This window comes from Hemibagrus wyckioides, linkage group LG11 (genome assembly GCF_019097595.1).
Source record: "Hemibagrus wyckioides isolate EC202008001 linkage group LG11, SWU_Hwy_1.0, whole genome shotgun sequence".
Lineage (NCBI taxonomy): Eukaryota > Metazoa > Chordata > Actinopteri > Siluriformes > Bagridae > Hemibagrus > Hemibagrus wyckioides.
In genome coordinates, this window is record NC_080720.1 from 12,423,352 (window position 1) to 12,444,827 (window position 21,476).

At 37.6% G+C, this 21,476-nt stretch overlaps 1 protein-coding gene across 27 annotated transcripts in view; it reads left to right on the forward strand.

Annotated features, from left to right (window-relative positions):
• Positions 1–21,476, forward strand: part of kif1aa (kinesin family member 1Aa) — a 57,627-nt gene that overhangs the window by 26,625 nt on the left and 9,526 nt on the right. For 4 of the 27 annotated variants that reach the window (XM_058403354.1, XM_058403355.1, XM_058403363.1 and 1 more), the window contains 23 exons: positions 925–1,127; positions 1,340–1,419; positions 1,892–1,967; positions 3,501–3,580; positions 3,724–3,830; positions 4,723–4,800; positions 5,284–5,464; positions 5,557–5,629; positions 5,784–5,874; positions 6,542–6,690; positions 7,031–7,209; positions 7,678–7,815; positions 12,084–12,202; positions 12,454–12,539; positions 13,005–13,140; positions 13,626–13,776; positions 13,922–14,012; positions 14,107–14,225; positions 14,312–14,367; positions 16,103–16,211; positions 17,065–17,131; positions 17,231–17,315; positions 17,414–17,519. In XM_058403354.1, the coding sequence (XP_058259337.1) occupies positions 925–1,127; positions 1,340–1,419; positions 1,892–1,967; positions 3,501–3,580; positions 3,724–3,830; positions 4,723–4,800; positions 5,284–5,464; positions 5,557–5,629; positions 5,784–5,874; positions 6,542–6,690; positions 7,031–7,209; positions 7,678–7,815; positions 12,084–12,202; positions 12,454–12,539; positions 13,005–13,140; positions 13,626–13,776; positions 13,922–14,012; positions 14,107–14,225; positions 14,312–14,367; positions 16,103–16,211; positions 17,065–17,131; positions 17,231–17,315; positions 17,414–17,519 (2,560 nt within the window). Of the gene's footprint in view, positions 1–924; positions 1,128–1,339; positions 1,420–1,891; positions 1,968–3,500; positions 3,581–3,723; positions 3,831–4,722; positions 4,801–5,283; positions 5,465–5,556; positions 5,630–5,783; positions 5,875–6,541; positions 6,691–7,030; positions 7,210–7,677; positions 7,816–8,703; positions 9,004–12,083; positions 12,203–12,432; positions 12,540–13,004; positions 13,141–13,625; positions 13,777–13,921; positions 14,013–14,106; positions 14,226–14,311; positions 14,368–14,600; positions 14,820–16,102; positions 16,212–17,064; positions 17,132–17,230; positions 17,316–17,413; positions 17,524–20,742; positions 20,766–21,476 lie in introns of all 27 variants that reach the window. The other 23 variants (XM_058403348.1, XM_058403349.1, XM_058403361.1 and 20 more) reach the window with 15 other exon arrangements.

Consider the following 21,476-nt stretch of genomic DNA (forward strand, 5'->3'; position numbering starts at 1 on the left):
GGTGTAACTGCGCTCCTTAATAACTGACAGAATGCTCGCTCCTTGTTTCCATAGCAGCACCGTGAGAGCCAAGAGCCCTTATTATGCAGCAGGTCACTCAGACAGTATCCTCAGATTTACTCTATTATATTCAGCCGTCACACTAATAGAACGTAAGATAACGTGCAATAACATGCAGTAATTATTCAGTATGTTAATGGGGGGTTTATTGCACATGGTACTCAACACCTTAGGATTGAAAGCTGGGGATGAGACAATGTTTCTCACACATGAGCTACATAAATGCTGGTTCACAGCTCTAATGCAACCGCTTCCGCTCTTGTGTTGGATATGGATTTTATTCAGAGCGTAATGGAGCTAGTAATGAGGATTTTATTAGAGCTAGTGGAGTGCCTAATGACAGCCGCTAGCTTTTAGAAGCAACATGAACCCTGTATTAGAAGATGTAGCACATCTAGGAAGGGTATTGTTGGAGTATATGAGGCTTACTGTAAGGGAACCGGAAATATAGCTACATGACTGGAATAACATGCACAGAAAGGGATTATACTTACTGAGGGAATATGGAATGGTGTCATAATTGCAGTGCTTTGGCTGAAGCTTAATAGGTCACACTACACTTGTCACAGCAGGTGGACATTTTGCTGCTTTATGCTTGTGCTGCTTTTTCTTCTTTGGGGGCTGTGACTGTTGAACCTGTCTGTTTCCCTCTTCTGGTGTTACATTCTGGTTCCTCTGCTCACTTGTACCGGCCATTTTGTATTTGGATAGATTCGTTTTAAGCGATATATATTTCTCTCTGTCCTCTTTTTCTACTTTTCCTTCTCTGGACTTTCCCTTTTCTGCCTGCTTCTCCATATCTCTCTGATCCCCCCCATCCCTCGCTCTCCCCCACCCCACCTGGTAACCCCCCTCCCCCCACAGACTTTTCTGATTGCAAGAACAATAACAATACTGGCCAAGCTGTCAATGAAAGGGGTGATCTCTCCGCAGTGACCAATGCCATGACAGGGATGAGTCCCTCTCCCTCTCTTTCCGCCCTGTCCAGTCGGGCTGGATCCATTAGCAGTCTGCATGACCGCATCATGTTCAGCCCTGGGAGTGAAGAGGCCATTGAACGGCTCAAGGTGACTCAATGAATACAACATACCTGTACATACTCATGTAGAATTACAAATTAAGACTGGAAAATAAATTCAGTTTTAAGTACTGATAGTACTGATAGTTATCTCATTATACCCTCAATTATATATCACATTTAACACTGAAGTGCTACCCCATGCATAACAAAAAATTAACCAGTATGTCTATTTAATTCTCTCATTATACCAACCAATAGGAAACAGAAAAAATCATTGCCGAGCTCAATGAAACATGGGAGGAGAAGCTTCGACGTACCGAGGCTATCAGGATGGACAGGTCAGTTCTTCAAATGGCATCATCTGTTTGCTATTCAATTTAATTGATGTAGCATGTTACAGAAATCAAGCCAGTTATAATTGCAAGGCAAAACATCCTAAAATGAACAGAAATCTTGAGAGGAGCCATAATCAAAAAAAGAATCCATCCCTACTGAGTGACACCAGATTGTGTGATTAGAAATCATTGCTCTTCTACATCAGTATAATATACTGGAAGTGTGTCAAGATGAGCAAAAACTGTTTTATGATAATAGGAGTAGTTCTAAGGTACAAATCTACTATATCCTGTTGAAATTATCCACTGAAGCATTGGTGAGTCTTATATGATGCGGGATAAGGGAAATATAGTCTTTATAGTATCTATGCGAGTCCATTCACAGCAGAGTCGCTAGTTCAAGCTTGCAAGCAGATTTACATTGTTCTCTATTGTGTGTGAGGTATTGTGAAACAACTGCTTACTGTTTTTACAGAGAGGCCCTACTTGCTGAGATGGGTGTAGCCATGAGGGAAGATGGAGGCACTGTCGGTGTCTTTTCACCCAAAAAGGTATAAAGTGTCACATGACACATCAATGGCATGCTTTAATAAGATACATATATGGATATTCACTAAAACACAGCAAGTTATTGATTTCGACAATGGAGTCACCAAATGATTGCATTCCCATTCATCCTTTTGAAGCCAGCAGAAAAGAGAAAACCTCAGGCCGTCTTTATAGACTCTGTTGGCTTGTTCTCCCCCAATGAGGTTGGTCATAGAGTGCTATGGAAAGCCTGTGATTGACTCCTGAGTGAAACTATCATTTCTACTGAAACTATAGCTAGTGTTCCACTTTCCTTACTGCACTATTGCACTACATTTAGATGCTTGTATGTTTATTAAAATTTAGAACAACATTTATGTTAATATATTAATGGTATGGTGATGTAATAGTTTAAAAGAACTCTGAGATCTTAGTCTAAATGTAGTCTTGTGTGATTTCTCTAAATTACTTGGTTATTTCTGGGGTTGAATGTCTCTGCATGCAACTTTTCCTGTGTGTTGTTTACAGTGTTGGGTTTTTACTGAGGGAAAATCTTGTATGTAAATCATGTGTCCAAATTGTGATTACTTCACAAATTCTTTGGGAAAGCCTCTGAATTTCTTTAATTTTTTGAGCCAAGAAGAAGAAAAGACAAAACCTTACAAGCTTCTTTACTGAGAAGCTAATCATTTTGATATGTAATAATTCAAAATATCATTATCTGTATCTGTATATGATTATTTTTATTGAGGGTACTTCTCAATTTTAATATTTCACTTTAATAAAACAATCATGTAGTTACGCATGTCTACCTTTAAAGATTTGTTGTGTTGCATCTTGCAGTGCATGTTTATTTAAGCATTTGTAGATTTTCACCAGCTGTCCTGACCTCAGCTATCTAGCTAGTCATATGCTCAGCTAATAGTTCCATAACTGTCTGCTATTAATACTTAGATTAGTTGACAAGATTTCAATTTCAAAAGTTTTTTAATTCGATTTATTTGTATAGCGCTTTTAACAATGGACATTGTCTCAAAGCAGCTTTACAGAAGTATTGAAACATAGAATAAAAATGATAAAGTTACTATTTATCCCTAACATTTATGCCTAATGAGAAAGCCTGAAGCGATAGTAGTCGGAATCGGAGATCTGGTGTAACACACAAACCAAACACAACAGTTGATATTTCCTCAATTGCAGTGACAGCTATTGGGTAGATTATGGACACTTTTAGTAATATACAAGTAAATATTGTCTGGAAGTATTATTTTACTTTAATTATGTTTTTTTACAAATCACCCAGCACTGGTTGTTAAGGGTGTTGTACTACTGGCTACTGACTGAAAGAGTCCCCTTTTCCTCCTTAAAATTTAGGATAATATAGTTGTATGTTAAAGGATTCATTAATAAAGTCCTTATAAGGTGTTATTATTATTATTGTTAATATTATCATTATTATTATAATTACTACTGTACTACTACTACTACTACTACTACTACTACTACTAATAATAATAATAGTAATAATAATAATATGTTTTTGTGTAATGTTTTAGACTCCTCATCTGGTGAACTTGAATGAAGATCCTTTGATGTCCGAGTGTCTCCTTTACTACATTAAAGATGGAATCACCAGGTTGGTGCCATGTTCATGATTTTCTCCCAAATTTTGCAACATTATTCATGTGTTAACTGACACATGCTGTCTGAATGCCTTGATATTCGACTGTAATCCTCTACAATACTGTATCTGTACTCTGACATTTTTTGTTTGCTCAGGGTAGGAAGAGAGGATGCAATGACAAGGCAGGACATTGTCCTCAGTGGGCACTTCATAAAAGATGAGCACTGCATTTTCACTAGCAGCGCAGGACCTATGGGAGAAGGTGAACAATGCTTATGCATGCACTCAAACTAATAATAGTTTACATACTTTATGTCTATTGCACATGCCATTGAGATAGGTATTACTGCCATTAAATGCTGTCGTGTCTGCATATAACATTAACCAACGGAATTAAAGGGAATCTTTTCTCTTTATCTGTTAATAAGCTAGTCCAAGACAGAATTATTGAAAACTGTAATATGTGCAGCAACATTTATGTAGTCACTAATGAATTGATGTAATGGATCACCTGAAAGATTAACTGAAAATATACTGTAAAGATATAGCCAATAAACCCCACATAATTAGTTGACTCTTTCAAGCCACTGTTGTTTGCTGATATATTTGCTGGTAAGATAACTTATTTAAGGACCCACTAAGGATGCCAGTTGCTCCCATAATTTTCATAGAATGGAATTAGGCTATTACATGAAGACTTACCAGCAAAATATTTTTGTTTTGTTGTTGGATAAACATATTTTTAATATAAATCTTTTTTTTTTCTTTATGGAGATGGAGGATCAATATGGCAACCAAGTAGCCCCATGATATCATCAGCTATCTAAGTCTCTAATTTGTATGTATTTGTAATTTATGGATAAAACAGCATAATTTCCAAATTAAGATATGTTATATACATTTGCTTTATGAAAACACTATACTAACATATCTATTGCTGGACACTAGGAGCAATAAGGGGAACTCTAATGTCATTGTTGGTTTTTGACTGCTTATGTGGCACATGCATGTAAAAAACTAACAATCCATATTCTCATTTCAACTAAAGAACCAAAAACCCAAATATGTTATGCTATACTTCCTTGGGCAACAAAATATGTTTTTGCTTGTAAAAGAGAATGTATATTATAGGATAACTCTGCTTTTACCAACAGTCATTCTGGAGCCGTGTGAAGGAGCTGAGACCTATGTCAACGGGAAGAAAGTGACAGAGCCTACTGTCCTTAGATCAGGTGAGTCTCCATGCTGTATTTCCTTAACCTTTGTTTAATTTAAAAAATTCATGCAACAGAAACCGTCTGTTTGGGGTTATTTAAATTAACTAAAGTGATTTCTTTGTACCTTTTAATCTGCTTAGTTCAGCTATATAACTAGGAAATGACATTAAAGTTAAAATGTCTCGAGAGGAAGTCGATTTCCTAAAACCATTTCACCTCTTAGGTTAAATGTCATTTATACTTTACAGAATTGTGAAATGAAATGGATTTGACACAGACACACCCTAACAAGATTAAGACATAAATTACACGTATTTGACATGTGATATGCATTGTCATTATGTGACGTGAGATTACAGAAAGCTGATATACTCGATTTCAATTTCAACAAAAGGTAGCACAGTTCAACAAGTGAATAATCAAGGTTATTTAATTTATATATTGCCTTTCACCACAGGTTGTTTCCTTTTTATTACCTTTCATGGTTTGGCATTTCAGGGAACCGCATCATCATGGGAAAGAGCCATGTGTTCCGCTTCAACCACCCAGAGCAGGCAAGACAGGAGCGCGAGAGGACTCCATGTGCCGAGACTCCGGCTGAGCCTGTGGACTGGGCCTTTGCTCAGAGAGAACTGCTAGAGAAACAGGGCATCGACATGAAACAGGAGATGGACCAAAGGTAAGAGACAGTAAGAAGGAGGTGGGGTAACAGTGAAGGAGACATTTTTAATTATTAATGCAGCATCTGTGTATCTTTTCCTGTGTGGTTAGACTTCAGGAGCTGGAGGACCAGTACCGCAAAGAGAGGGAGGAGGCCAATAATCTTCTTGAGCAGCAGAGACTAGTGAGAAAGATATTTTACTGAAATTTAATATTGATAAAGACATAAAGATGCCCTTCAAATTCAGCTCAAACCTAAAGGAAAATCTGTAATTAAAAATACATGGAATTAACACACACACACACACACAGAGTGTAAATATCTACTTCTTTTGCAGGATTATGAGAGCAAGTTGGAAGCCCTGCAAAAGCAGGTTGATCGTTACTATCCTGAAGCAGCAGAGGAAGACGATGAACCTGAGGAGGAAGGTGGGGTCTATCCTAAATTTTTAGTCAAGATTCACATACATTTTTACACTGTATGGCCAATAGCCTATGGACACCTGACCAATCTCACCCATACAGTATGTTTTTCTTAAACATCCCATTCCAGAAGTAATCCCTTTTTTGCTGTTATAATAACCGCCAGTCATCTGGAAAGGCTTTCCAGTAGATTTTGTATCGTGGCTGTGGGGATTTGTGAGCATTAAGCCACAAGAGCATTAGTGTAATCAGACACTGATATTGAGTGAGGAAGTCTGGGGTGCAGTCTGTTCCAGTTCATCAGAAAGGTGTTTTCTATGGTGTTGAAGTCAGGATTCTGTGCAGGCCACTTCTTCCACTTCAACCATGGCACATCACTGCTTTATGGATTATTGTGCATTGTCATGCTGGGAGATTTGGGCCTCTTAGTTCCAGTAAAGGGAGTTCTTAATGCTACCACATACAAATATATTGTAGACAATTACTGTACACACTTCAAGCTTTGTTGTGGTCTGTATCATTGTTTTGCTGTGACTATATAAAACTAAATAGTCAATATTTTTTTTAATTGTTTGCTTAATACCTAGTTGCATGTAGAATCATAATTATGTTATATATTTATGTTAGATATGTATTTCATGTTTGTCATTTCTGTCCACTTTATTATGCACAGTGCAATGGACTGAGAGAGAGACTGAGTTGGCGATGTGGGCTTTCAGAAAGTGGAGATGTTACCAGTTTACCTCTCTTAGAGACCTTCTCTGGGGCAATGCTATCTTCCTCAAAGAGGCCAATGCCATTAGTGTGGAGCTCAAAAAGAAGGTGGGAGCTTTATCTTTAGTCATATGTGGTTGATGATAATAATATGTTTAAAGTAGCTATGGTGAAGGTATATAAAAACATCAGCTCCTTCTTGAAAGAAGTAATGCAGCATATAAATGGCTTAATGATACATGGATACTCGAGTAGGCTTTCACAGAAATGAGAGTTTAACAAAAATGGTAACAAGCTCTTTAATCATCTGGTCTAATAGAAGGAATTTAAACTGAATATTGGAGCTTCATCAGTGTTGTATATGTATTACATTTATGGCACATGCTCTCAGTTCTTTATAATAATTTGTTCAGAAGATTTGCATAAATATTGTGACGTCTGCTCACAGGTGCAGTTTCAGTTTGTGTTGCTGACCGACACGCTGTACTCTCCGCTTCCTCCTGACCTACTGCCTTCTGATGTGAATAAAGAGCGTGAGAAAAGCCCATTTCCCCGCACCATAGTTGCTGTGGAGGTGCAGGACCAGAAAAATGGAGCTACACATTACTGGACACTGGAGAAGCTCAGGTATGTGCTATAAATTTCACATCACTATGACCATGACTATACTGTAGTAAATTTTATGAGCATTATATTTTTGTTGTTATGTTTAGCTGTTTTGTGGAAGAAGTACTGAATTTTTAGGTTAATTTAGGGTAATTTTTAATGCTTAATGTGATATTTCCTGCCCCCAGCATTTAGACAGAACTGTATAGTGGAGGTGCAATAAGAATAGAATATATATTAGTAATATACAGTGCCATATTATAATTTTTTATTAAATCATGGTGTTGGGAAGAAAAGCTGCAGAATATTTTAAACAGATTTTTAAAAAGGAAATACCATTTTCTTTTATTTTCATCACGTTTCTTCAAATTCTACCATGTATTTTTGTAAAAGTTAAAATCAATTCCAAGATTATTGTAACAGAAAGTGGCATATTATCAGATGTTGAATTTGAAGAAATGATAATTTATGTAATGATGCCCCCTGCAGGCAGCGTTTGGACCTGATGAGAGAGATGTATGACCGAGCTGCAGAGGTTCCCAGTGGTGCCACAGAGGAGTGTGACAGTGTGCTGACGGGAGGAGACCCTTTCTACGACCGTTTCCCTTGGTTCCGCCTAGTTGGGAGGTGAGTGGTTACATGGTGCAGATGTGTCTGTAAAGCATGTAGCATATGTATATTTCAGCCCCAGTCCTAGGCATGCACCACACATCTCTGTGTTCTTTCCTGCTGTGACATTGATCTTCTTGTGAAAAACATAAATTAGCTGTGTGTTGAGGAAGAGCACAGAAATGTACAGCTTGGAGCCCCCAGGAATTTTGAGAAACACTGTCCTCATGCAGCAGCAGAAATTGCTCCTGCATCAATTTAGATCCATAAATATAGAATATATTTAACAAACAAGTTCCCCTTAAAATTATTATAGATATGCAACATGTATGGAAATATTGTAAGTTCAATGATCCTTATAGACGCTTGCATTATCATTATATCATCATGGCCAGTGATAAAATGATAATAATGCTCTTTACAGTTCAGAATGTGTTTTATTATAAAGAGTATTTGAGCCCATTCAGGCTATTAGCACTTTCAGCAGTATACTATACAAAAACTGATGAAAGCTATTAAGATTTCTTTTCAATATTATCTCACTCCTTCAACTGTTATTACATTTAGTTATTCATTATAACATATATTTCTTTCTTGAAATTATTTAGTAGCCTAATGAGCAAAGTATGTAGATATAAGAGTACAGAATGCAAGTCTGGATCTGCCAACAGCTTCTGAGTTTAAGGGGTTAAAATGTTAACCCTTAGCTCTTTTTACTGAGAAAATCTCACTTAGTGGAAGGTAAAACAATGCTGTTCTGCAAGGCGTGCTGTTGGTAACCCTTTAAGAATGAAATAGATTAAAGGCTACTCGAAAACCGAGCAACTGCATCAGGTAACCCTTACGTGAACACTAACTAACAGGGTTACTATACTAACTGGGCTCCCATGTCTTTGGCTACACCAGCAACCTCCTATTCACCTCATGCCTTAGTGAGCAAGCGAAAGACCCCATCGCCTCCCCGACCCACTCTGACCCCACCGAGACCACTGAACCTACCGAACTCATCCAGTCACGGCGCTGCGGGGGGCTCGGGGCAGAGCTGGAGGACATCACAGATGAGCTCTTGTCGGATGACCTGTGTTCTGAGTTTGGCGATGAAGATGATGACGTTTATAAGGAAGACGAGAAGGGGCTTTGCAGAAACTCTGACGAGGCGGAGGACCCATTTTATGAGCGTGCTCCTTTGTTCAGTGTAGTGGGAAGGTTGGTGAGGTTTCAGGAGCATGCTGGGAAAGGAAACTAGCTCTTTCAAACTGAGACACAGGACATCTGTTTTCTTGTGCAGATACTCAACATAACCTGTGCATGCAAACTGACGATTATAAAACATACACAACCGAGTAAAGAACATTATACCACAGTGAAATGTAAATTAGTGTTGACTAATTTTCTACGTCTCAGATAATAGTGGTATAAGTGGTATGCTGTTGTATAAGAGAAATAAAACACATGCTGTAACTGGAAAATGATCAGCTTTAGGGTGGTAATGTATTAAACCACCAGATTTTTTCCATAACAGCATCCACCTGCACATCCATGCAGCTATCCTATCAGTCAAATATGTGGCAGTAGCACAATACACAGAATCATGCAGATACAGGTCAAGAGCTTCAGTTAGTGTTCATATCAAACATCAAAATGAAGAAAAAGTGTGATCTCTGTGCGTATGATCGTGACACAGTTGTTGGTAACAGACGGGCTGGTTTGAGTATTTCAGAAACTGTTGATACTCTAGAGTTTACACAGATAGATGGACAAAAACAAAAACACTGAGTAAGTGACAGTTATGTGGCTGGAAACGCCTTATTGAGGGAGACCAGAGACAGAAAATGGCTGCTAGGAAGAAAATAATCACTTTTTACAACCACATTTTCCTCAGCAGGAAAGCATGTCAGCATTCATGAAACATCAAACCATGAGTTGTATGTGCTACAACAGCAGATCACCGCTTCAGATTCCACCCTTATTAGCCATGAACAGGAATCGAAGGCTTTCTAAGACAAGATATTTAAGAATATGAGACAATTGAGGTCTAGAAACAAATAATCTGGTCGTTTTTGCATCCTCAATTGTCTAGTTCAAGGTCTATGTTTTCTGCATGCTCTTGCTTTAATGTGCTTATAAAGAGTTGTGTATTTGAGTTACTATAGGCCTCCTGTCAGCTTAGATCAGCCTGTTCATTCTTCTCTGATCTGTAATCAACAAAGTTTTTCACACCATTCTGTGTAAACATTAGAGACAAATCCCAGGAGAAATTCCAGCAGATTCTCAAATACTCAAACCAGGTTCCAACCAATCTGGTCCCAACATCTTTGCCTTGATAAAAATCACAGAGATCACACTTTTTTCTTCATTCTGATGTTTGATGCTCTTGATCTGTATCTGCAAGATTTTATGCATCCTGATGATGCCATATGATTTGATGACTGCATGTGCAATGTGCAGGTCTATAGTAGTTCCAGTTAAAGTGACCCGTGAATGCAAATAACAGCACATATAATTGTTTGTAAATTATAATCACAGTAGTAGATTGCACTGGTGGTATGTGACAGCCAGATTTTTATATTTAGCTGGTGCTTAATCAGCTTGGAAAAGATCTTCCTTAACCAAGTCAGGCAGGACATCATCTCACAGGAACAGAATAATATATTAATGTTATAGAATGAGCATATTATAATAATATTAGCTATACAGATCCACAGTAGGCTGAAACTGTATGAGTATCATCAACATCTTTTTTCACCTTGAATTTGGTAGACATTTATGGGGCTTTAAACCTGTCTTCTCTCATTTTCATGCATTCTGACTTTCATCTAAACTACAGTATATGAATGCATAGCCTGGGCATCCCTCTTGAACAGATTTCTGATAAATCTGGGATAAATCTTTTCTCGGCTAATATTGTGTTTATAATACATTGTTAAACCTCAAATATCAGCCATGCATGGAATTGCTCTGGATGAATTAAGTGCTTCATGCTAAGTTCTGCTGCAGCACCTAATGATCCTTAATAAGTCCATTTTTGCCAGTCAATTTTAATCTCTTGCATAGATATATCAGATAACAGATAAGCAAACAAGCTCAGATTTTCCTATACATGGCATGGATTTTTGACGAATGAGATCAAATAATACATCCGGTCACTTGATAACTACTTTCTGTAATATGGCCGTAATTCAGGATGTCTCCCATATCTCGAGATGAAAGAGCTGGTTTCTAGAACAGCTGTCTCTTCAAGGCATGCCACAGCATTTATTTCAATTCGCACTTTTTGTGAGGTTGGACACAGAGACCTTGGATTACTGGATTGGCTCACGCTCATTTCTTTTCGTTTTTGAGGTCAGCTGCACTTGTCACGTCACACATCTGTGAAAGTGAGAGTATTGCTTCTTCTTGTTCCTCTCTAGATGTCACACTAATCTAAGGGCTGGCAGTGTTTGTGTCAACTAAGTAACGCTTGGTATTTTTTAATTTGCTTTCTTAATCTTTGCGTCAATCTTTTTTTTTTTTTTGACTTTTCTATTTGTCCAGAGCCAGAGCATGCCTTTTTGCTTTCGCTGATCATTCCTTTTAGTTCAGAGCATGCCTTGTTTGCACCTCACCAATCTTGCCTTTGATGACCACTCCTTTTCCCTTAAATGTCTACCCTCCATGGGATGATTGGAAACTCAGTTCTGACCATACATAGGCCAAAAAAAATTTGTAGTGTAGTTTTGAATGTAAAATATAATGTATTTAACCATGGTGGTATTTTTTAAATGCGTTTATCTAGATGTGACCTTGAATATATAACATTAAAGATTGACACGAATCAAAGAGCATCAAAATGTTTGCAGCACATGTTCCTTGTTAAGACTATACCTTTTAATTATTAATTTACTGTTGTTGATATGCCTTGGATTTTGGTCTGGTTTTTGCACTGATTCAGAGATCTTTATGCAGGAGACTTAATGATTTTCACTTCCAGATTAGTTCTTAGTCCATTCATGTCTATTCTGACCAGTATGCTATGAAGAGCTTAGTGGTATTCCTTGCCCATGCTCCTTAAACCCACCAAAGGATTTAAACCTCTAAAAATGCACACATGCTTCTTGCAGACAGTTGAGCAGTTGGTTTAAGATTTCCACTGAGGGGCAGTCATGACAAGGGCCACAGCAGTCCCTGCTTGTTTGGTTGCTTTGCAGCTCTGTGTTGTGTTTGTCCATTGAATCAAAATGTCAGTCTCCTGCCACAAAGTGCATTTCTTGTTTACCCCCTCATCTCATGACTCTCCTCTCCTTCAGGGCCTTTGTGTATCTGAGCAATCTGCTGTATCCTGTGCCCCTGGTACATCGAGTAGCCATTGTCAGTGAAAAGGGAGAGGTCAAGGGTTTCCTGCGTGTTGCAGTGCAGGCGATATCAGGTAAGATTGGGACCCTAAATTTTGATTTAAAAAATGATATAGTAGATTTTTAGTTACCCCAGGTTTAAAACCAATCGAGACAGAATAATCAGATGGTATAGCACTATTGTCTCTCTAGAGATTTTGTGCCAACTATGAGCCAACATTAGTGAATGATACGTTATGTAGCCCTGGGGTTGGTCAATCTAAAGGACAGGGCATGTGTGACTTCATGAAGAAGTGAAGTGAAGGCTCTCTGGTTTTTCCTCCAGCTGATGAGGAGGCACCTGATTATGGCTCAGGTGTGAGGCAGTCCGGAACAGCCAAGATCTCCTTTGAGGACCAGCAGTTTGAGAAGGTAAAACTATTCTCAATGAAGTGAGTAACCACTGCAATTAATGTCTGATCTTAGAATAGTCAGATTTAGGGGTTTGGTTTGAAACTATATTTAGGCATTTAGAGAATTTGATACTTTAAGTGGAGAAGCTGATCTTAAATTAAAAATTATTTATTATTAAATATTATTTATTTTAAAACCCACAGGAAATGCATGCTATCTTATATCCAGAGACCATGAATAACTGATTATATGTCAAAGGGTTATCCAAGAAGGAACAGACCTATAGGTTGTGACCTAGCCCATTTACTACTTCTTTTGGTTGAATAACAATACATTATTATAAAAGATAGTGTGTGTGTTGGATTGTATTATAATACAAATAATTATGTGTTATAATTTCAGATGTGTTTAGGAGAATATATATAAAAAAGCTTCTCTCTCTCTCTCTCTCTCTCCCTCTCTCTCTCTCTCTCTCTCTCTCAGTTCCAGTCCGAGTCCTGCCCAGCCGGTCTCTCCCGCACTGGACTTTCCCAGGAGGAGCTTCGGATTGTGGAGGGCGAAGGACAGAATGCAGAGATGGTGCCATCTGCTGATGAGGTCAACAACAACACATGTGCAGGTAACAAATGAAGTAGGCAAGCAGCTGTAGAGTTAAATGTAATTTAAATACTTTCAAATTTGAAAATCTAACCGAGGAACAGGTATTATTTTATGTAAATTGAATAATTGTTAGAAAATACATTTTTTAATGAAAGAATATAAATATAATGGGCCAAAAAGGTGCATCAAACATTTATTAGTACTAGCCCTGTGAATCTTTTATCTATAGGCTCAACCATCCAATTGTTCCTAATAAAGCTCTTATTTAGACTCCCATTAGGATTTGAGAGCAAGTAAGTTAATAAGTTGCACTAAGATCTAGCTTTCCTTCTGTACTTACTATAGTGCTTTGGTTTGTTTTGAGGTAAAACTGATAAAATTATAATAAAACATAAGAAACTGGCTAGTTTGGTTTAATATGTGGGCTTTACACTGCTTTCTCAAATCTGTTATTTTTACATAGTACTGTATCTAAGTGTGTTATCTGTTTTTATGTCTTCTTAGCTGACCCAGAAGATGACAGCACCTTGAAAGATGGTGTTCTGGATGGTGCTTTGGACCACCTGAAGATTGGAGAGCTCTTTACATTCAGAGTCACTGTGCTTCAAGCGTCTAGCATCTCTGCTGAGTATGCAGACATCTTCTGCCAGTTTAAGTATGTCCCTTCTCTTAAACATAGCCACAATATTCACACTCTTTAATGGTCAAGTGTCGTAATAGTGATTACTGAAAGTATATGGGTTTCTAAAAGAATACGTTTCATTAAAGATGTGTTGGTTTTTTATCACCTCTGTTTTCAGTTTTATTCACCGGCATGATGAGGCGTTTTCCACAGAGCCACTGAAAAACACTGGACGTGGTCCACCACTGGGCTTCTATCATGTGCAAAATGTAAGACTCCTCAACAGAAAACTTTTTTAAGCATTTAATTTACCATCACATATTTTGCAGAAAAAAGGACATCATTGTCTATTTGGATCTTCAGATTGCAGTAGAGGTCACAAAGTCTTTTGTGGAGTACATAAAGACCCAGCCTATCGTATTTGAAGTGTTTGGTCACTATCAGAAACAGCCGTTCCCTCCACTGTGCAAGGACCTAATCAGGTTATTAATTCATGTCATTATATCTTGTTTGTCTTGCCGTCGATTCTTATTGCATGTCAATCTAAAGTGTCTGTCTCTCTCATTAGCCCATTACGTCCATGCAGAAGACAGTTCCCAAGAGTCATGCCTCTATCTAAACCAGGTGAGAGCAGCCATCAGAGTCTCATTAATAATATGTATGTTATATTTAAATGTTATACACTCCACAGCTTGGGTTTGTTTTTGTTTTTTTGCTATGTTGTCATTGTCGTCATTATAATACATTAGCTTTACAGCTTTAGCATTTTGGCAGTAGTTGTGTTGCTTTGTATGTCACTTTTGTTGCTTTGGGGTCCATGTCACATCAGTTGTGTGTCATTCGGGGTGGGAATTCAGCTGCAGACAGCGATGCCCCATCAGATCGTGAGAAGACCCTGGAGCTGATTCGTTTCCTGGTGCCCGACGTATTCAACGGGGCTTTGGTGGACTCCCTCTCAGGGCATGCCCTCAATGCAGCGGGGGTCGCAGCTTCCTTTCTTCTAGAGGGGGAGGGGCAAGCCCAGCTGACAGCCCCACCTCTCTCTATCTGTTCAGTAATTAAAGCTCAGAAGCCGGGTTTGTAACGGTCATGTTTGTACAAGGTCTGAGAAATTCCCTGAAACAAAGGCTCTCATCTAATCGAATGCAGCAACAGTGATTCACGGCATAATCACAGAATATTTTTTGTGCTATAGTTACTTCATTTGAACTTTAGTAATACTGAGTTGCTGATATAAAACAGAGATGCAATGATGTCCAAGAGATTTTACAGAGAATCTGAGAGAATCGTTTGTTTCATTTGATTTTTCATCCTATTATATTTCTCAAAAGAACTTAAATATGAATCAAAAACATTTCTCATTAGATGAAAGCAACATGAATGAGAATATACAGGGCTTCTTTTTGAGGTTTACATGAAAGTGGCCCAAAAACACCTTTTCCAACCAGTCTCCTACCAGCAGATTTAGTCTGGAACAAAGTCTTTGTACAGAATTCATATATATTGTGTAGTAAAACATTATAGTTTCCTAAAAAAATTCCCCAGTACTTAAATTGACATCATCTTGAATTGTATAATAGTCATATCTAGAGTTATTCTTTCATTATATCTGAAAAGAATGAAACTGACAAAAATGGCCAATTCCACATTCATATACTGGTAATGCTAAAGAGTAAACGCAAAATGTTGATGAACAAATAACTGCATGAATGAGAGAGCAGTTTGCTACATGGCGTTTCCTCAGGTCTGTAAATAACTGGTGTGTTTGTCCAACTCTTTCTCTCTCCCTCATATTAATTAGAAATACCGACTCTTCCACACACTTGTGGCTTAATATTGTGTCCTTTATTGAACCTGTGCTGCATGTGAGATGTGTCACATTTGGGGTGAATGTGGATTTGTTGCTACAGTTGTCCGTTAACATTTGCTGTTTATTTTCTTCATCAAATATAATAATGATCAAAACATTTACTTACATCAAATAAAGTTTAGGAAATATCTTTCCTAATGATCAAATTTTATTGTATATTTTTTTTATACAAAAAAACTAAAAATACACGTTCAGACACTGAATATTTCAAAAACTGCAGATGTGAAAGGATCACTGTTATTCAGATGACTGTTCAATCATTCAGACACAGGATTTGCCCTTCCTCTGGACACTTGGCTCTCATTGTATCCCTTTTCTGACTATATCTTACCTCTTGGCCTCATTACTTCCAATTACATTTTTATATTTCTCTCCTTTCTCATTCTTCTCTTAAACAGATTCCTCTTTTCCAGCTTGTGAGTGAATAAATTCCCTTACACACTCAAATAGACTCCCCTAAAAATGATATACACTTTTTTTCTCTTTCAGTACCTGCTACTAAGCTGACGACCCTCACACGACCCACAGCCGGGCCCTGCCACTGCAAATACGACTTAATGGTATTCTTTGAGATCTGTGAGCTGGAAGCCAATGGAGAGTGAGTTTGTCTAATATCTTGATCTATTTCACGTTTGTGAGTCGATGAGAATAAGCTAAATAAGAGAAGAGCATACTCATTGTTATGTAGAGCATTATGAAAGATGGCTAAAATGAATCATCATAAAATCGCAGTTTAGCCAAAAAAATACATTTTACATCCTTTCTCTTTCCCTTAATGTAAAGAAGTCTGCTACATTTGTTTTGCACTAAAGCAACAAGGCTGATGACACTAGCAACATGTAAAAGAAGTGTACAGAGAGCTCATAGCTAGCTCAGCACCCAAACATTGGGTTTTTCAGTTTCCCAAATATATTTGCATACTGTAGGATTACTGCTAAATAATTATTCTACAAAAATAGATTACCCAACTAAAAACAATAGTAGCAGCCATACTGATGCCACAATCGATTTATTTCTCAGCGCTTAGCTTGCTTTCACTCTTTGCTGTTAGCACACTCATGGAGGAGAAACTGAATATAAACTCCAAATTTGATTATATGAGTAAAAAAATTCTTTTTGAAACTTTTTTTCATGAACAATATTAATTAGCCAAATTCATATTAATTAGGGGTGATGTGTTTTTGTGTAAGCTAATCACATGCAACAGTTGCTTTACCGGAAGAATTAGCACATACCATGCCTCTTTCATTGTCCAATCCTCATTTTATCATTTTCAGCTCTCTGTGAACTTAGATAATTTACAGATCATTGGTATTTATTAACATACACGCGTCAGGAGGAAGAAAATCAGTGTTACTGAAATTTTGTAACTCTGATCCAGACTTTTTACAGTTTGTCTTGTAAAACTATTTACACACAACCTTATTTAAAAATGTTCTTCTCTTTCATAGCTACATCCCTGCTGTAGTTGACCACAGAGGTGGAATGCCCTGTCATGGCACTTTCCTGTTGCACCAGGTCTGATTCTCATACTGATTCAGATCACTTCTTACATACACACAACACCTGTGTCTTAAAGCATACTGGCTAAACTTGGATGAATCTTTGTTCCCACAGGGGATTCAAAGAAGAGTGACAGTGACTATAGTGCACGAGACAGGGGGTGACATTCATTGGAAAGAGGTTCGAGAGCTGGTTGTAGGTGAGTTAACTTCTTATCTTTCCCAAATTTCCCAAAAAAGTAAAGGTGACAGTTTAGCAGTAGAATGCAGAGCACTTAAGCATCTGTTTGTATTCCAGGCCGCATACGAAACACACCAGAAGCAGATGAGACCATCATTGACCCCAATATTCTGTCCCTTAACATCTTGTCTGCTGGATACATCCAGCCATCTCCAGATGACAGGCAGGTTTTTTGAATCATAATATCAAGAGATTTTGAAAAATAATCTGAATTAATAATTGTGTTTAAATGCCGTTTTGCCTTTTGCTCATAAACAAGAGACATTTTAACATTTTTATTTCCAGAATAGGTAAAAAGGAGCAATTTTATTTGACCTTTTCACTTCTAGCCAAGTTTAATGGTTCTAGTTCCAGTGTTTATTTATTTATTTTTTATCTCTCCATATTATGCATTCTTGTAAAGCTTATTTCCTAAAGTCCTATGCAGATCGTGTATAGACATCTCCTTAGATTACATAATGAGCCTTGCTGTACAAAAGATGCCTTTTTTTTCCTGGGATTCTGTTGATTGTTGGCATTATGTTTATGGGCTGTTTTCTCAAAATGACTTATTGACCATAATCTAAGTCATTTTATTCAGCCTTCGAAGGAGGTGCATCCACATCACTTCACACACCCGTTCACAGGTCTTAAAGTCTATGTCAGTCTATGTATCTGTGTAAACTGTATGTAAATGGGTTGTAGCATTCCCTGAACATTGATTTAACCTTATTCTTTCTGACAATCTGAATACACAGAACTGACACGGAAGCACCGATAAACCAGAAAAAGCAGCAGACCTTCAATACTTCAGTTTTTATTTCACGACAAGCTAGTCATTATAGAGTTCTTTATTTCCTGTCAGTTTTGCCTTGGCACCTAATCTCAGATAAGCAGCCAGGGTGCTGACAAGCAGAGCACTGCAAAACCTAAAAGTGATCACTTCAAAAGTGAAGGTATTTTTTTGCCAGCTAGAAATGATGCAGTGCTAGTTATGTTTCAAAGACCTCTTAAAGGCCTGACTCGGGGGAGCACTTCAGAATCGCACATAGAGCCATAGTGCTAACTTTTGTTGGAGAGGAAAGATGTATTGACTTTTATGTTCCTCTGCATGGCAAAGGTGTCTGGCAGCGGGAGCTGTCTTGCCCAGCCTGTGAGACTTTTACAGAGATCCATTAGGATTTCAGCATTTCCAATATGAAAACACACACACCTTTCTCAAAGCCCACATAATGTCAAATATGGGGTTACAGAAAGGCTGTTGCCGCTGTTTCATCAAACATTTGTTAGAGCCTATTGCAAGATGGGACCCAGAGGATTATGGGTTAGGAAGCATTGGACACAGAACATGGACACCTGTTCCTGATGCTTATGTCGCTACCACTTTATTTAGAGGGTACCAACACAGGACCTTTATACTACCTTCATAAGCATAAGAACATATTGTAAACAAATGGACTTTCATGAAGTCACTGTAGACACTGTAGACTCTTTCACCCTGACCCCTATCCTGTTTCACAACCAGTAGCTTGACCACACCCTCACTCCCACCACAATAACCTATAAAATCTAGTAATCTAACAGGTTTAGAAATATTAATAATACCTTATTTATTTATAAATTAGATTCACACAATGCTTGAATGTGAATGCTTGGACATACCATTCAAATAATGTGCTATCATTTTGTTCCTCATATAATTATTTCTATCCAGAATGGGGTTCTCTCATTTCTTAGCACATTTTGATAAGGAAGAAACAAACAAACAAAAAAATCAACTCTTTACTGCCTGTTAATCCTTAAATCCCGAATGGATTATAAAATACGGTGAAGGGTCTCTAGTTCACCTCCTTGCTGGCTGTGTGACTTTGTGTCCATTTCCATCTGTCCATTCATCCATTACCTCTATCCATTCTGCACCATTTCCTCTCCACCACTCAGTCACTACTAACACTGAGCACTCTGAAGATAGAGAGCCAGGCATCTCTATTGATAACCATTGCATTGTTGTGATCTGCATGCAACACTTTAATTTAATTTCTTTCTTTTTTTTTGATTCCTGTAGAAGTTAAGTGTGTATTTCATTCAGTACTAACAATCCAACATCACTAACACACACAAAAAAATCCCTGGATGAATTAATCCTCACACCTGGGAAAAACCACCTCTTGATCTAGTTTTATTGATCTTAGTGTAACTCATAGCATGATGAGCAGTCCAGTTGATGTGATTACGTTTCATGTCAGAGTAAAATGCATATTATATCATTAGATTTCAGTGTACCATTACTTACAGCAGCATCACATAAACCGTAACATACACTGACATTGCACAACATTACATGCTGTGAGATTTTGGATATTTCTTTAACCAAATTTATTCATTCCTATAGGTAAGGAATTTATTATAGGAAATCAAATCAGTCAGAGCGGTATGATGGGGCTTGACATGAAGTGATTATTTTTCTATAACAGCATGTTCCTTTTTATACTACAGCTATTGTCCAAGGAATGTTTAAATTAAGGAATTTTATTTTATAAGTGTATATGCTATACCTTTCACCATCTGCAAGACAATTATCAGTCCCATGTGCATCCTCCCTTCTTTCTCTCTTTTTAAAGTAATAGCAGTTTTTTTTTTTTTTTTTGATATTACAGAGAAACTCCTCTCTGTAAAAATCCAGAAGACTCAACCATGGAGGAAAAATTATTCACCATTACAGAGCATTGTCTATTTACAGAAAACTTCATCTCGAGAACTTTTTTTTTTAAATAACACATATTTAAACATGTTCATTATTAGATTATGTTCAGATATTTAGATACATTTAGATTATATTATGAGTAGCATGTAAATCCCTGTAAATTAGCTGTTACTATAGGAATGATAATTTATTAGAACAAGCAGATTAGCATAAACCTGTGATTGAATTCTTGTCAGAGCTGTCCTCTTATAGAACGAAAAATGCTTTCTAATCAATAGGATTTAAGAATAAAGTAGCACTGTGATATAAATATGTACATCCCTATGCCTTTTAGTAAGTACGCCCTTAAAACGACTCCTCTCTGTTTGACAGACTTAATCTCCCAGTTCCTTTCCCTTGCGGTCGTGACCACCTCTCTTACAGTGTAACCACAATCCTTACATCAAGCATAATCTCATTGACCACAGCCAGAGGAGTAACCCAGGAGACAGAACCAGACACTAATGCCGAGGCTTAGCCAGTTGTGCTGACTGTACTGTTCTGTTCAGTGAACCATTATCAAGATGGCTGCTGTAACAGTATCCTTACAGTCGGTTAAGCGTCTACAGCAAACCTTCACCAGTAACATCATGGATGATGCTTGCTCAGACACATCTGCCCTCAACTCCACTAACAGAATGTTGTTTTGTGTTTTTGCAGACAGTTTCTTGATTCGGACATGCCTAGGTATATTGTTTTTCCAATCCTTATCCTTTTCATTCTCTGATTCATCTATACACAGTTTTTAATCTCTCTTGACATCTTTTCATTGTACTTTGTGTTTCTCCATTTTTCACCCTTGCTGCTTTTTATATCCTCCAGCGTTTGTTGATTCTGTCTTTCTGTTCCTCCCCATTTTCTTTCTAAGCTTATGGAAACGTTTATGTGTACATGTATGGCTACAGTATTTTGTGGGACATTAAGTTGGCTGTGGAATGCATGGCTTTGCTTTGTATGTGCAGCATCATGCCTGGATCTTCGCAGGAGGTGTGGTAGAGATTAATTTTGATGAATTTTTTTTATCCTGTTGTATTACGGAAAGCGTGTCTACATCTAACCAAAACAACACTGATTCGATTTTATGTGAGAAATGAACACTCCACACACAGACTATTAAAAAGAGGTCATAACATGGATTCAATTTTTATTCAAAGCTGTTTTTTTTTTAAATTATCTGTCATTTAGTAATGAGTCACTGTTTCTTCACAGATCCACCCATGTAAAATTTACTGTTCTGGAACATCTAGAACACATCTCTTGGGTAGCAATTTATGATTTAATTAAGCCTGTACCACAGCACTGATGGATTTCCACCACAAATGTCAAAGCTGTGCTGTAAAACACGGGTGCTGCTATGAGGGCAGTGATTGAGAATCAGTTCTCACACATTGCAGGCTT